Below are 15260 nucleotides of genomic sequence, written 5' to 3' on the forward strand. Positions count from 1 at the left end.
TTTAAACTGTAACGGGCGCAATAAAATATTAAATTAACTAAAGTGGCTTGTTGGTGTAACGCTAGCTAAGCGAAGTAATGTACAGCTGGTGATTTACTCGTGATATAAGTTTCACCACAAACAAGCAGCGATGATATGAAGGGAAAGGGTTTAAAATTCCAGAACACTGTAGATTAACCGCAGAGTAGTACGTACATGAAGCATTGTGACTGCGTGCTGATCGACGCACGCATACCTCAAACAACAAACCCACGTTTTGGGGGACCTAACGTCATCGTCCAAAACCATCAGTTTCAAGTACAACCTGTTTTGCCTGCCTGGTGGTGGTGGTCGGGTCGGGTGGTTGAGTGCGTGTGATGTGATGTGTCCTCCTCTCTACGCAAAACATTGCAAACCTTGACCCGTCACTTGCCGTTGCTGCGGCCTGTCGAGGAAGCGATTGCGGCGACCAAATAAAACAACCGGCAGCTGCTGCTGCTGCTGCTGGCTGGGTTTAGCTCGAGCTCCAAACTTCTCGTCACACATCTTTTGCGAGCTTATTTGGTCGCCTCTAATGCAGGGGCCGGAATAGGCAGCTACCCTTGGTGTGTGAGGGGACAGGGTCGTTATGTGTGTTTGTGTTTTTGAGTCGTATCGTTACCTTTTTGAAGGGCGTTCTTTGCACTCATAACGGTTTATGTAAAGTGAAATAAATCGCGACAGCACAATGGGGGCACAACACAACGATAGGCAAGATAGCGTGCAAACTGCAGGGAGAGCAGGGGATTGAAGGGTTTACGGCAAAGACCACATACACTGTGCACGAAGACGTCAGATATTAGACAGGGTCTGGTGATGCTGCTACTATCCGCGGAGAGATAGATACTACGCAGTAGCGCAAACGGCGTGCGAGGACCATTTGTCGTCTGGTTTTATTGTGAATGTCATTGCTACTATGCACTTGGAGAGTAGAATAGGTGTTGTTGTTAGACTTAGGATTGTTACTTTTGTATGTATCTGTATGAAACCGACCATGATAGGTTGTTATGGCGTGAAGTTGTACTACTTCTACAACTATGATGAAGCGAAAGAAGCGTTTTGTAGTTTTGTTGGCGAAAAAGATCTTATCCAACAGCTATTTTGAATAGTACATTACACTGTCTAGACGTAACATGGGACACACTTTATGAAACACTGTTAGATCTCCCCCAAAGTCTCTTTGTTTTTGTATCTCATTGTAGAGGGAATAGATGGCCTTCCGAGCGATGCAGTGGTAACACTCTCTGTGCACGAGAAAAAAAACTGAATCATGCCTTTTTTTCACGGCTTATTATCTCGCAAAACACGCCATATTCATGGGACATTATTTATTTATTTATTTTTATCTTATTAATTGCTCGGCCACGTTGGGTTACAGCAATAGTGCTTACTGACTATAGTATACAATTATTCACGAAGGAGTTGGAAGGAGTTTATGGTACGGAAAAGGAGCGAAGACGGGATCGGTAGACAGGATAGGATATGTTGAAATCGAACAGATCAGAAGTACTATTAAAAGACGACATAGCTCTTACAAAAGGCTCATTGCGAGCAAAACGTGTACGACATATAGGTAACTGGAGACGAAAACGATAACGTAAGGTGCGACAAGGTGCATACAAATGTAAGCGCGACAGAAGTGAAGGAGTATCAATCGTATTGAGCAATATGCCAGCGACGAAAGAAGCCTGAGCGACCGAGAGGCGGTGCTCCAACTTGGCAAGGCCTAATAGAGTGCATCTATCGTCATACGAAGGAAGCGGAATAGAGTGATGACCCAGCGACCTACGAAATACGATCCTTGTAAAACGTCTCTGGATCCTCTCAATCCTTTGGAGCAGAGATAGTTGAACAGGAGACCAGATGACACAGGCATATTCCAGTACGGAACGGACCCAACAACAATAAAGGGACTTAAGACAAAAAGGATCACGAATTTCAGTGGACATGCGACAAATATAACCAAGACTTTTGTTGGCCTTGTTGATGACATAGTCCGTGTGCTCCTTGAAAGAAAGACTCGGGTCAAAGAAGACGCCAAGATCCTTAGACAAGGACGCACGGGGAATAGGGGCATCACAGACACTATAAGCATGAGCTATACTTGTGGAAGATCGGAAGAAAGACAAGACAGAACATTTTTCAGGACACAGGACTAAACCGTTAGAAGCACACCATGTAGAGAATTTACAGAGCCAGGATTGAAGGACTAGACAATCAGCTGTAGAAGATACAGGAAGAAAAATTTTAACGTCATCCGCATATAGCAAGAAGCCGTTAGGAGGAAGGATCGAAGTACAGTCATTGAGGAAGAGAATGAACAGTAAGGGACTAAGGACACTACCTTGAGGGACACCCGAAGAACTAAGAAAACATTCAGAGAAAGAGCCACAGATTTTAACTGCATATGAACGATTCTCAAGATAGGAGTTGAACCATGGCAATATAGAGCCACCGAAACCTAGTTTTCGAAGCTTAGCAACAAGTAATGATAGAGGTACACTGTCAAATGCCGCTTTGAAATCGGTATAGATAGTGTCTACTTGCTTACCACTAGACAGATAGTGATATAGAGAAGACAAAAAACACATTAGGTTGGTGGACACTGAGCGATTGGGCATAAAGCCGTGTTGTTCCGCAGAAATATAATTTTTTACACAAGGCATTACAGATAAATGGACAATTGACTCGAGGATTTTAGAACACGCACAAATAATAGAAATGCCTCTGTAGTTTGATGCTAGTGTGCGGTCACCTTTCTTATAAATGGGAACAAGCCAAGCTAGTTTCCATTGACTAGGAAAAATCCCTACACTAAGCGAGCGAGAAAAAAGACGAGTGAGAATAGGAGTGAGGGTATTGCCACATTTTTTCAAAACACAGGCAGGGATGCCATCGGGGCCTGGTGAAAACGAAGTTTTAAGTTTGGATAAAGCGGATTTTACTAGGCTTTCACTTACAACGACTGAATTACATGATATCACATCAGAGGGCGTGTAAGACAAGCCTACGTCCAAAGGAACCTTAAAAGTACTAGGATCGACAAATACACTAGAGAAATGTTTGGCAAACAGGTTACATATATCAGGATTGGACGTAGCAGAGGACAGATCAAGAAACAGGGTGGATGGAAGGCTAGCAGAGCCTCGCCGAGAGTTCGCAAAACGAAAGAATGACCCAGGATCAATAGTGAAGCGCATTTGAAGACGCCTAACGTAGCGACGATACAAATGGCGATTAAGAAGACGATAAGCCTTAGCCGCATATTTATATACACAAAGATTGTGTAAAGTATTATTTAAACGGTAGGCGCGTTGAGCGCGGTTTTTGTCCGATTTTAATAGACGTAAAGCTCTGTTCGACCACTTAGGATTAGGAGCGGGTTTAAGGAGAGGACAGCAGGAAGGGAAGGCGGAAGTGATTACATTAGTAAACGCTGCTACAGCTTGATTTATGTCACAGTCAGCATCAATAAAGGACCAATCGGTATCGGCTAATATACGATGAAGCTTTTGGTAGTCCAATTTCCTAAAATTGAACATACGAGCCGTAGGTATTCGTTGGGAGGATGCAGGGCGAGAGTGCGTAAGGAGCACGCTTGTCTCAAGAGCAGGATGATGATTGTCTAGCGCGACGAGTGGAACAGGTGAAGCTATGACGGGGGAGCAGCACTCCAAGAAGGCAGCATTGGCAAATAGAAGATCTAATTGTCTTCCGCGTATATTTTTTATGCCGGATAATTGCAGCAAACCGTTTACCGACATTCCATCAAGCAGAGAAACATTTTCACGAGATACACCAGTAGGAATGAACTGATTAACGCACGATGCCGACGGTTGCCAGGAGAGTGATGGTGAATTAAAATCACCAAGTAACACCATATGATCATTTGGTTTAAGTTTGCCAGCAACGAAACTAATACTCTCATGTAAAACGTCAAGGACTACTTCGGAAGAACGCAAATCGGGTGGGATGTAAACGGCGCCGATATAGATTGCAAGGTTTTGAAGCTTAACAATTGTCCAAACAGACTCCAGCGAGTCGAACGGCAGTGATAAAGTTGACGTGTTCAGCACGGAAGAGCAGGCAATGAGTACACCACCACCACGGCAACGGTTACTGTTGAGAGAATTTCGGTCGCAGCGATAGATGACATACGCATCCTCCGAGATAAGAGAGGACGGAATTGAGCCATCGAGCCATGTTTCAGTTAACACCAACACATCCATATCAAGCTCAGATAGAGAGAGGCGTAACTCGTCTAGTTTTGTGCGCAATCCTCTTACGTTTTGATAGTAGATGTTTAGTCGATCTATCGAAGGAATGAGAGAGCGAGATGCGCTGGGAGTGCTCTCGCTGCAAGTTATTAACGGCGGAAGAGAGTCAGACGGATTGTGTGTATTAGATGCAGGGTTAGCTTCCAGCAATTTGGGTAAAGTCGGTAGTTCATGAAAATTAGGCACACACAAACACACACTCTAGTGTGGGAGAAGCGCGGTAAACATGATGTTGCGTTTGTCGCGCACAGAACAGGGCGGAAGAATGGGTTTTTGGCGCCAATGATTGATGCCACAGTTGACGCTGATGCTGCTGTTGCCTGCCTCAGCGTGCCTTTACTGGTGGTGTAATCCGTACATTCTCTGAGTGGTGTCAGTCACTGTGTGTTTGTGTGTAATTGATGTTTCGTTACAGTTCGAGCGGTCATGATTAGTTGTTGGCCTAAATTCAAATGACGTCTCTTGGGCTCTCTCTCGCGCTCTCTCTCTCATCGCCAGGACGACCCGCTTTCTGTAAACACTGTGGCGAGAAGTACCCGGTGGGAAAATAGTATTTTAACTGTAAAGGAAAAGTTGGGCATGGCACTTAATTTATTTGAACTTCAATTTGAATGGACCACTGTCGCACAATCAGGAGAGATAGAGAGAAGCAGAGAACAAGAAGCGAGCAAAATGTGATGCTGGCGATGAGTTAGAACACCACTCCCCCCGCGTGGTATTAGATCAATTTGAGAAGTAACGAAATTCGGATGCAAACGAACCAATTGCACAATCGGACAGTTTCGGGTTTCGCTTGCCCTAATGAGACCACAGTCAATTAGGATTAATTGCTTTTTAACTCGCTCGTGAGAGGGAGACGCAATCAAAAAATGGTTTTAAGCTATTAACTGTGTATCACCAAAGATTGACCTTTTTGATGAGGGTTTAAGTGTTGTCCTTGAATATGTACAGTTAAATTACAATCTGAATGGGGTTTTTATTTAAATGCTCTACGTTGCGCTTTTAGTACAAAAAAAAAGCTTTTTGATACCTTTACATCAACACATTGGGTGTGCAGTTTTTTTTTATTGTTTTGTTTGTTTGAGACTCACGCACGTATAAAGATATGATTTGACATTGAAACAGAATGGGTTGAGTGAACTGAAGGGAAGAAAAAAATCACATAAATACCGGTGCCATTGCAACATGAATAGAATTTCCTACATCGATAAGAGTGAGTCATCCAAGCGCGTGTCCGTTTGCTGCCCGTGGCTTGTGAGAGCATGGCTAGAAAAAAAGGTGACTAAGACACAAGCCCGAAATTAGTATGCCAAAGACATTCCAGGAGCGGGGGCAACGCATAGAAATGTAAAAGCACATAATTGAGTTGAGGCGGGGAAAAACACGTTGTCAAAGAAAGAAGACGAGCAACATTTGTTGAGGAATTTGGAATCGTAATCATAAATTCATTACGAAAAACATTTCGTTTTCAAATTGGAATTCATAGCCAGACACACCTGGGACAACTGTGGTTTTAATGTGGCACAGCATAGGGGCAGGCTGGTTGGTGGTTTTGTGCGAAAAACTTTGGTTCTTTGTTCACATCACATCATTAAAATATTGCACAATGTTACCGATGCGCGGTGTACTTGAACAATAAAAAAAGAACTCTCTTATCGTCAATTCGTGGTTTTGATTTGAGCATTTAGCAAAACCCTTATCGCGCATACTGTTACGCTTAATGTGTATGATGAACTCTTTACGTTACGCGCGTGTAATAAAGAGCATGGCATGGGCGGGCAAGCGTGTAGAATGCGTTGCAAAAATGATACCCACCACACAATGAACCCTGAACACTTTGCGGTGTGTTGTTGGAGGTTTGTTTCGAGAATCTTTATTTATGGAAGCTACAAAAAAAAAACAAAAAACCACAACATGTACGCTAATGATCATTCGTGGGTTAGCCCTAGCTCATCGACACAGCAGCAGCAGCAGCAAGCATCACCATTACAAATCACCCGATCCTAAACATTCTCATATAAGGGCAAACGAAATCGATGGCGCTGTTGATTCATTCCTCCTCCTTCCTCACCACTTACCTTCCCAGTCAGCTGTTGTTGACTCTCAATTGGAAATCTCTCGCCATATTGTGTAATCGTAAATTAACATTAAATTGGCGCCATTTTAGCGGCACGCTGACAAGCACCGATCAGTGACCGCGAGGTTCGCGGGGATGGGTGAAATATTGGATCCACATTTGCCTCTTTTCCACTCGAGGAACGAGGAGGGTGCCCTAGCGATTGACTCGTTGCTTTTTTTCAACGTTTGCTTTTGTGTCTGTGATTAAATAATTGCCGTCTAACGAACCCCCCGTCCCCCGAACCGGCGGGTCTCTGCTAGACGTGTACAGAACGTGGGGAAATTCACTGAGTTCTCAAGTGGCCGTGATTTGTAGGGCCCCCTCGCGTTCGCTCTAACAGACCGCGCCCCGTGACACTATGTAAATATCACCTGCCTTGCGATGGTTGAGACGTGCGATCGCAAAAACTATAGTTCAATTTACGTATAATTTAATTTTTGCAAATCTTCTCTGAAATGTATATGGCGTCTGTGTCTGCCTTGTACACGCAATAAGTCCAAACAACTAGAACGCTCAAATAAACAACGCAAATCTGTGTTGTTCGATGAAATGGTGTACCACCGTCGTTGTCGTCCTCGCTGCTGCTGCACTGTGTGCGAATACCTTGACTCATTAAATAAGAAAATGCAAAAGTAAAGATTAAGCACAAGAGAACGGAACGATGGTTTCTTTCTTCCGACTGTTTATCATTCAGCCCACCCACCCACAAGCGTACATCAATCATGCGCCTCAAACACGAGCATGCAGTGCTACAAGTGTATCGGAATGTATTTACCTTTTGGTGCTTCAAGAACACGTCCAAACCGTGGCAGTCGGAGCTGTGTGCCGCTGTCAAACAATCGGTGGATGGAAATTGAAACAAATATGGCAACTGAAAGAAATGTTTGCCTTGTTATGGGGATAGTTTTTAGTAAATTATTAGCATGTCATATGTTTTGTGCAAATTATACCGACGTTCAGGTCGGGCCTCTTGTACTACATTCGCACATAGTGCGGCAACCGCTAATTGACTCTGAGAGCACCGAATGACGCAGCTTTGGAGCGGTTCAAGCCAGCTGTACTATCAAACAATACAAGAACGCATGAACCACACCGCCCCTTTTCACGGTGCACGAACGTACACACACGCACACACTCGCACGCTCACGTTTTGGCCATAGAACCCCACCGTGTGCGCTTGTTCTAGTCTGCGTCTAGCGCGCGAGACGCGAAAGGGGTGGAATGATATCGCGCGCACGCGAATGTGTATGGCCGTAAGGGTTGCGTTGGAAGGTGGGTGGTGACTTGGCGCAAAACGCTCGGTTCAAACGCTTGTAAATGGTGGCTTACTGCGTCAAAGCATTTATTTCCTCCTTTGCCTTGCTCTCTCGCATCATAGCCCGCACTTGCGCGCTCTGCGCCTGCTGGTGCGCTAAACCTTGTGTTTAATTAAGCGACGGTTGGCGCCATCGCTTATCGGGCGGGGGACCGACCCTGTGTGTTAACCGTCACGAGGATCACCGGAACCAGGGTGCCATTTTTTTCCTTTCCCCCTGCTTTTTCTCTAGATGACGACTCATCATACCTCTCCACTTGTAATGCAAGGTGCAGAAGAAGGGACGAGACGCGAGATAGAATGAAAATGATATTGCTCTCCCTCCAAGAAGCGGCAGGTGTGTAGCAGCGATCGTGCGAGGAAGAGCAAGTGGGGTTGTGCTGCACGCGCGCCACATTGCATCTAATTCTTCAGTTACAGCTTCGTACGATACATGCCTCCCTGACCACGATGATATGAAGTTGTGAAGGGAAATAAAAGCTTCCTTCCCGTTGCTCTTCTTCTCAACCATCGTCCGCATTTTTCTTCTATAGTAGGGGAAATAGTATCCGCCCTGGGCTGATTCTCTACCTCTAGCTTCCGCGTGTGTATAAAATGCGTACATTGCACCGGCTGGCTGGTGCTGCTAACCCTCCCACCAGGGCTCGAAAACCGGAGTCACGCGCAATCGAAAACCGCACCACCAAGACCGAGTGTTAACGTTTGTTTATCTTTCAAACGCATCATCACGCTCCCTTCAGGAGTTATCTAAGCCGCGGGCTGCTTACCAAAAAGCTTTGACCCTTCCCTCCGTCGATGTGGAGGAAGGTTTATAAACAACCTGCTTAGCGCCGTGGTGCGCGTATTTTAGAGGTCACGGTCTATCTAGGTTCGTAATTAATGGAATAACGGGGCAGGGCATTGGACAGGGCTAAATTTGAAACACTTTGTTAACAGTGTAGAAGATTCGTGGAAACTAGATTCGAATCCACGAACTTTCATGTATCAGACCAACGACTTAGCTACAGCTCTATCGAGCCGCTTCCATCGTGAACATGTATATTGATTGCGTTATCGTACATCTCGAGAAGTGAGTGATAAGATATTGCTATTATACAGAACCGATACATTCCGACTGCCAAAACCTCGTGTCTGCTGCGCTCGCTCGTGACGTTTCTTGTGATGTATGTTTTGCAATCTTTCACGTATGTGTTGTGTGCCCCTTCGCATGCTTAACCTTGACATTGATCATGAATAGTAGAAGGTTTAAATGTCTGACCAATTCCCCCGACAGTCTGCAAAGGATATGGTGTTGCTATTTTGTTTTAAATGCAGCTAACGTATCCTTGCACCAAAAGAAAAGCATGAAGCAATCCTGAAAAGTTTATGAATATTTTCAGCCGATTTAATGTGATCCCGCGCGTCGGTTTCAATCAACACCTGTCAAGGCCCATCTCTCGCTTGGCTTCTTTTTGCTTGCCACTTTCTACCGACTTATCAATCGATCTTTCTTTCTCGAAGGTCCCTATAGTCTCGTCTACCGAAGGGAGGAAAAGAGTTATGAGCTTTGTTTACACACCGGTGTATTCCCGCGGTTCTAGAGTAAAAAGGTAACAAAAATCAACTTCCACCCACTCGGTCGTCTATGGTTAACGGCGCAAAATTGCTCTTTCTCTCGCTCTCTCGTAATTTCCCCTTTCCTCAACTTAAGACGTCAGGGGGTAATTATTCGGCTTAAATTCTTCGCGCGCCTCGCTACTCATTCGACGGATGAGGGTTTGTTTGTTCGTGTATCCTTTTTTTATTTCCATTTTGGCCGTATGTCAGTTACAGTGAAGCGCAAGCAAAGCGCGCGAAAGGCGCCACCACCGATTAAAACCGATTCCACCGTGGTCAGCATGCTTTGTGTGTGTGGGTGTGTGTGCACCGTGTGATTTGAAAGGTGGCGAATGGTGGTGGTAGTAGTGTTGGTGGATGAAGACGGTAAACCCACGAGCCAAGTGAGACAAGTTAAAGGGTCAGTCTGTGAATGATGACCCTCGTCACACGTTTGTTTTCGTTGTTTATTTTTAGGATGCAATTGGATGCAGTTTCACGGTGCAGCAGGTAGTTGTGCTTTTGGGGGGTGGGATGTGGGAAAGATGTGGATTGAAAAGTTTATGCAAAGGAGATCGATGTGGAAATTCCGGAACAAGGTTTTCCAAACAATCTGTCCCCCCTGCGGGGAGCTGACCCGCCGACGAAGCAGATGCTCTCCGCAAAGGTGTAGCGTTTTGGTCGATTGCTCTAGAAGTACAGTAAATGATTTCATAATTACAAAAACTATTTAAAGCATTCTGTCGAATGCTTTCAGGAGAAAGCGCTATTGTTTCCGATCCATTATAATGCCTCTTCTCCGTCCTTGGGTGTAAATTTAGGCAAAAGGGCGCAGTAAATCATTAGCACCACAACGAACCACACGCCACAAACCCATACAAACGTTACTGGTTTAAATGCAGCTGCTTCTAAAAACAATCCAACGGTCACGATACATAGAATGCTGGTGGGATTATAAATAGTGACCGCGCGTTCTCTTATAAATAAATCATGCTCTTACTAATCAGAATAAGCAACCATTCAAAGTAGAAGTGTAAATAATCAACCGAAGTGAACAGCCTCGGTGTGATAGCTTATCGGTGACGAATCTGGGGGAATTATTTTGTTTGAACTGATTCATGCATGCATCAACATCAGAAAACCACGCATCTTTCTGCCAGAACTAAACGAACTCAATTCAACATAAAAGTTTAATATTATACTGTTCCATAACCGGGTGTGTAATAAGACCATGGAGGATCTAATAAGCCCACAGAGACACCATCCACAATGAAGATGACACGGTCATTAGTCGTGTCTAGAGGTTTGTGATTCGACGACGGTCTCTTGCACTTGCCAGCCAAACCAAGCAGAGAATCGAGACAGCTGTAGCTGTTTTCCTCTGGGTTCTTCCGCACATTACGCTCACCATGCCACGGTTGGTCACACCACGGTTGGTACACTCTATCGTAGAGCCTCGACGGGGGTGAACCGTGCCAAAACATTGGAACAAAAAAAGTGTTAATGAATATTAAAACATGACACCTAATTAAAAATATAGCCACTACAACCTGGTCGGCCGGCCTGGTGTGTTTCACCACAAACGCTGCCCACTGCACACGACCGCCCCACACACACACACCCGCGTTAATCTAATCGTCGTAGCGCGTTGTGGGTTTGAATGCTGTCAAGCTTTACGGGGGCACATCGCACATCGTCTCGACCGGGGTTCCCTTCGGTTCATTACCGACTATTAGTTGGTTATGGCTTTAGCATCCAGTTGGCGTGGCTGGCCTGGCTGTGTATGCTGCGACAGAAGATGTGCATTTCCCCGACTAATTAAGCATTTTTCGACTGACCTTTTCCATCACTCTTATAACCCTTAGTCCGAGAATGGGCAATGGGGCGGAGTACTTGGGAGTGTGTTGTGAGTGTGGGATAAACAACGATGCATGGCTGACCGACGACCGGAAGGCACGGTTCGTAGGCTCTCTCTATCCTGTCTGTCAGAGTCGTCGTCACCGCAATGTCGCCTATTCTGTGACAAACATGTTTGCTCACATCATTTCCGAAATCGGCCCATTTCGATTCCATCTCGGTTCGTTCCGGTCGGGGTCCATTGGCTCGGACGACTCTCGGACGGCAAAGCAATTTTGAGCTTTGGGCTAAGGAAAATCAATAAGGCAATCTGCTAGTTCTTCGACTGCCCTATAAAGACATAACTATGGACGGTATTGTATTGCTCCTGTGCTAGACCAAAACCTTGCTCCCTTCAACCTGAACGCGGTTCTCAAGGACACAGGCGAGACGGAATAAATATTAATGCCGCTCACAAAACACAGCTATCAGTAACAATTACGTTCCGGGGCCTTATACTGAATTAAATATATCCTCCAATCGGCCGGTGTCTGGTCTCTGGTGTCTGGTGAGTGTGTGAATGTCTTCACTGATTCGAGTCTCAATCGATCAAGGGTGTCGATGAAGGTGATGTACTGTAGAGTGCAGTTGTGTTTGATTGGAAACTTTCTTTAATATTTAACGCATTTCTTCTGCTCTTCTTTACAGTCAAGAGCAGAAGCGTGGTAGAAGTTTTTATTTTCTAGGAAGTTAAAATATATCCACCGTTTATTAAACCATAATTGAGAAAATATTGACTGAAACAACTGTCAAGAGATACAGCAATTGATACTTTCATTTCTCAGGAGTATATAAAAAGCTCTTCTCGTTATAGTCCACCAGCTCTGTTCAGTCAGAAATCGATCCATTTTGACCATAAACTCTTCCCAAGAAGGGCTGTTGTGTGTGTCTGGAGGAAGGAGGATGGGTCAGACATTTCATTTTACCGTACGAGGAACACAAGGCTGGTCTGGCTTGACTCTTGTTCTGATTTTATGCTCCCAGTATTCCAAAACAACCAACTCTGCGGACGTGTGGCAGTTATGATGGAAAACGGATGCCTCTATCGCTGGCTCATTCTTGTATGGGATCGTCACTGATGTGTTTTAGCATGAGGATGGTTACTTTGCAAACTACTACACCAACGGTGGCACTTTTCCCAAAAAAAAAACCCAGAACGTTCATCAGGCACGATTCAGAGTCATTCCATAAGCCAAGCCCTCAAGCTACGGCGCACGCCAATGGTTCGCGGTAGGCTTCACGGTGAGAGGGCTCTGCAAAATCGACAAATTGTGTGTACGTACCAATGAGCAGTTCGCGAAACTGCTGCGGCTTTTGGCCCAGGGCACATTGCTGAAGGGGAGGATGGGAGGTTTTCCGCAATCCCAACAGTGTCGGCTGGCTCGTTTCAGTCACGTTCCAGCATCCAAATTGAATTTATTCCATTTCGGCATTTGGTCAGTCGGACGGAAAAACACATGCGGCGACCCCAAACTTCATTATATGTCTGTAGCCCTCAAAAGATCAGTCCAATAATAATAAGCAGCTCAATTATGTTCTCCATCCTCTCTCGGGGGGCATACCTGTGTGCCATCATTGTACAGAAGTTGTTAACAAAAATATTCTTTTTCGCTTTTCTTTTCTCCGCAGGTCGAACAGCGCGATGTTCCCGGTATCGACTGTGCCCATTTGGCGATGGATACCGAGGAAGGTGTCGAAGTCGTGTGGAACGAGGTGCAGTTTTCCGAGCGGAAAAACTTCAAATTACAAGAAGAGAAAATACAACTAGTATTCGAAAACCTAACACAGTTAGAGCATCCAAACATAGTCAAATTTCACCGTTACTGGACGGATACGCATAACGATAAGCCTAGGGTAAGTGGTAACCTAAGCCGAGGATCATCCACGATCATTCTGCGTCTTTTACTCGGTTATAGCTAACATTTTCCTTTTTTTGCAGGTAATATTTATCACCGAATACATGTCCTCTGGTTCCCTGAAGCAGTTTCTGAAGCGTACCAAGAAGAACGTCAAAAAGCTACCACTGCAAGCATGGAAGAGGTGGTGTACTCAAATTTTATCTGCACTTAGGTGAGTTCGCGCAGTGTTGCCGCACACAATTGCCCCGGAGGAAATACCGCGTTTCGCGAATTAACATGCATCATCCTTTTGCGCTGGCCGCTTCGGTTGGCACAAGGAGGGGGGATGTCAGTCAGCACCAACCGAGCCACACTAACCTTGGATGTGTTTTGTGCACTCTCTTCTCTTCCCTTTGCTCTCTGTCTCTTTCTCTTTTTCATGCGCAGTTATTTGCATTCCTGTTCGCCGGCTGTAATTCACGGCAACTTAACCTGTGATACAATATTTATTCAGCATAATGGTCTAGTTAAAATTGGTAGTGTAGCTCCAGATGCCATTCATCATCATGTAAAAACGTGTAGAGATAATATAAAAAACATGCATTTTATAGCACCGGAATATGGATGTAAGTAGTAGACGAGTGTTGAATAAACAATCAGTGCACCGCGCGCGACATGTGACCGGTACAATATTAAATTAAATTCTTCTCATTTTCTCTCCTGCGAACCGTCATCCAGTATCCCCAACGACGACAGCCATTGATGTTTACTCGTTCGGCATGTGTGCACTGGAGATGGCAGCACTGGAAATCCAAGGGAACGGTGACTCGGGTACGCTAGTCACAGATGAGCATATAAGGCGCACTGTCGAGAGTCTTGAGGATACGCAGCAGAAAGACTTCATCATTAAGTGCCTCAGTCATGACCCTGCCAAAAGGCCTAGCGCTAGAGAATTACTATTTCATTCGCTGCTGTTTGAAGTGCACACACTGAAGCTACTCGCCGCCCACTGTCTAGTGAATACCTCATGTAAGTTTGGCACAGCACACACCCAGCCGTACACTGTTATGCGGCACTGCCCGATTCCCACTCCCCCTAGCTCGATTGCATCCCCTGGAGCACAGGATAGTATGGCACTAGTGTCGTACTTGGTTGAAAATTAATATTTCATTAGCAGTAGGGGTGCAATCTATAGTCAAACTTGAGTCATCTCTCCCCATCCCCATGACCCGTTTATGCCCCGTCACCAACCAGAGAAGCGGAACGTGCGATTGCGAAGAGGTTGGTCGCTTTGCTCCCATTTGCTACTGACCCGCGGCGACGCTGGCCAAGCAAATCGATTGAATAGCTCCCGTTATGTTTCATTACTGGCATCGGTGCTGTTTTTGAAATCGCAATACATTTTCTATGCATTCCCCCATTCCGTTCCGTTTGTCGTGTATTGTCCACGCGTACTTACGCTGTTTTTTTTTCCGTTTCTCGAAAACTGCAGCAAGCTATGACGACGTTCTGCAAAGGATCTACAAACCGGATATCCTGTATGCGGAGATTTGTCGCCCTAATAATGTCTACAAGTATCATCTTGGCGATATCGTTGCCACGGAAAAGCTGGATAAATTTATAGAGGACGTAAAGTGAGTAGTATTCTTTGTTTTTCTATGATTCCTTCTTTCACTACGTCTCGTCGACAAATGACAATGCTTCGTTTCTTACCAACCAATCTTCCTCTCTCGTCCTCTCTCCTCTTCCGACAGGTACGGCATTTATCCACTGACTGCCTTTTCGGCACAAAAACCACCCCCTACCCGACCCCGAGCATTATCGCCCGAAACAGCAGAATCGGTAAAATCGGCCACCCCGGAACCGCTCGATATTGAAACTAGGAGAGTTGTGAATATGATATGTAGTGTTAAGCCGCGCGATGTAAATTGTGAATTATTTGTAAGTGTACAAAGTGGAATAGTTAAGGCATTAGAAGCTCTAATAACTGCTGCCTCTTTTCAGATGACAATATTACTAAGGATGGATGATAAGATGAACCGACAGTTAACATGTCCCATCTCGCAGGACGATTCAGCCGTAATGCTTTCGCATGAGCTAGTACATTTAGGATTTATTCACGAAGTAACTATACGGAACTACTGCTATCCACGACGACGTGTTGCCGTCATCATACCGCAAGGGCACTAAACTAACGTTCTTTTAATTTCTTTCTCTCTTTC

The 15260-nt window shown here is 45.1% G+C and overlaps 1 protein-coding gene across 9 annotated transcripts in view; it reads left to right on the forward strand.

The window, feature by feature from the left end:
- The window catches only part of LOC1277954 (nuclear receptor-binding protein), a 57808-nt gene that overhangs the window by 37135 nt on the left and 5413 nt on the right, over window positions 1-15260 (forward strand). For all 9 annotated transcript variants that reach the window (XM_061662749.1, XM_061662748.1, XM_061662753.1 and 6 more), the window contains 7 exons: window positions 12830-13054; window positions 13140-13270; window positions 13486-13664; window positions 13777-14067; window positions 14531-14672; window positions 14793-14979; window positions 15043-15162. In XM_061662749.1, the coding sequence (XP_061518733.1) occupies window positions 12830-13054; window positions 13140-13270; window positions 13486-13664; window positions 13777-14067; window positions 14531-14672; window positions 14793-14979; window positions 15043-15162 (1275 nt within the window). The remainder of the gene's footprint in view (window positions 1-12829; window positions 13055-13139; window positions 13271-13485; window positions 13665-13776; window positions 14068-14530; window positions 14673-14792; window positions 14980-15042; window positions 15163-15260) is intronic.

The sequence above is a fragment of the Anopheles gambiae genome, chromosome 3 (assembly GCF_943734735.2).
Source record: "Anopheles gambiae chromosome 3, idAnoGambNW_F1_1, whole genome shotgun sequence".
NCBI lineage: Eukaryota > Metazoa > Arthropoda > Insecta > Diptera > Culicidae > Anopheles > Anopheles gambiae.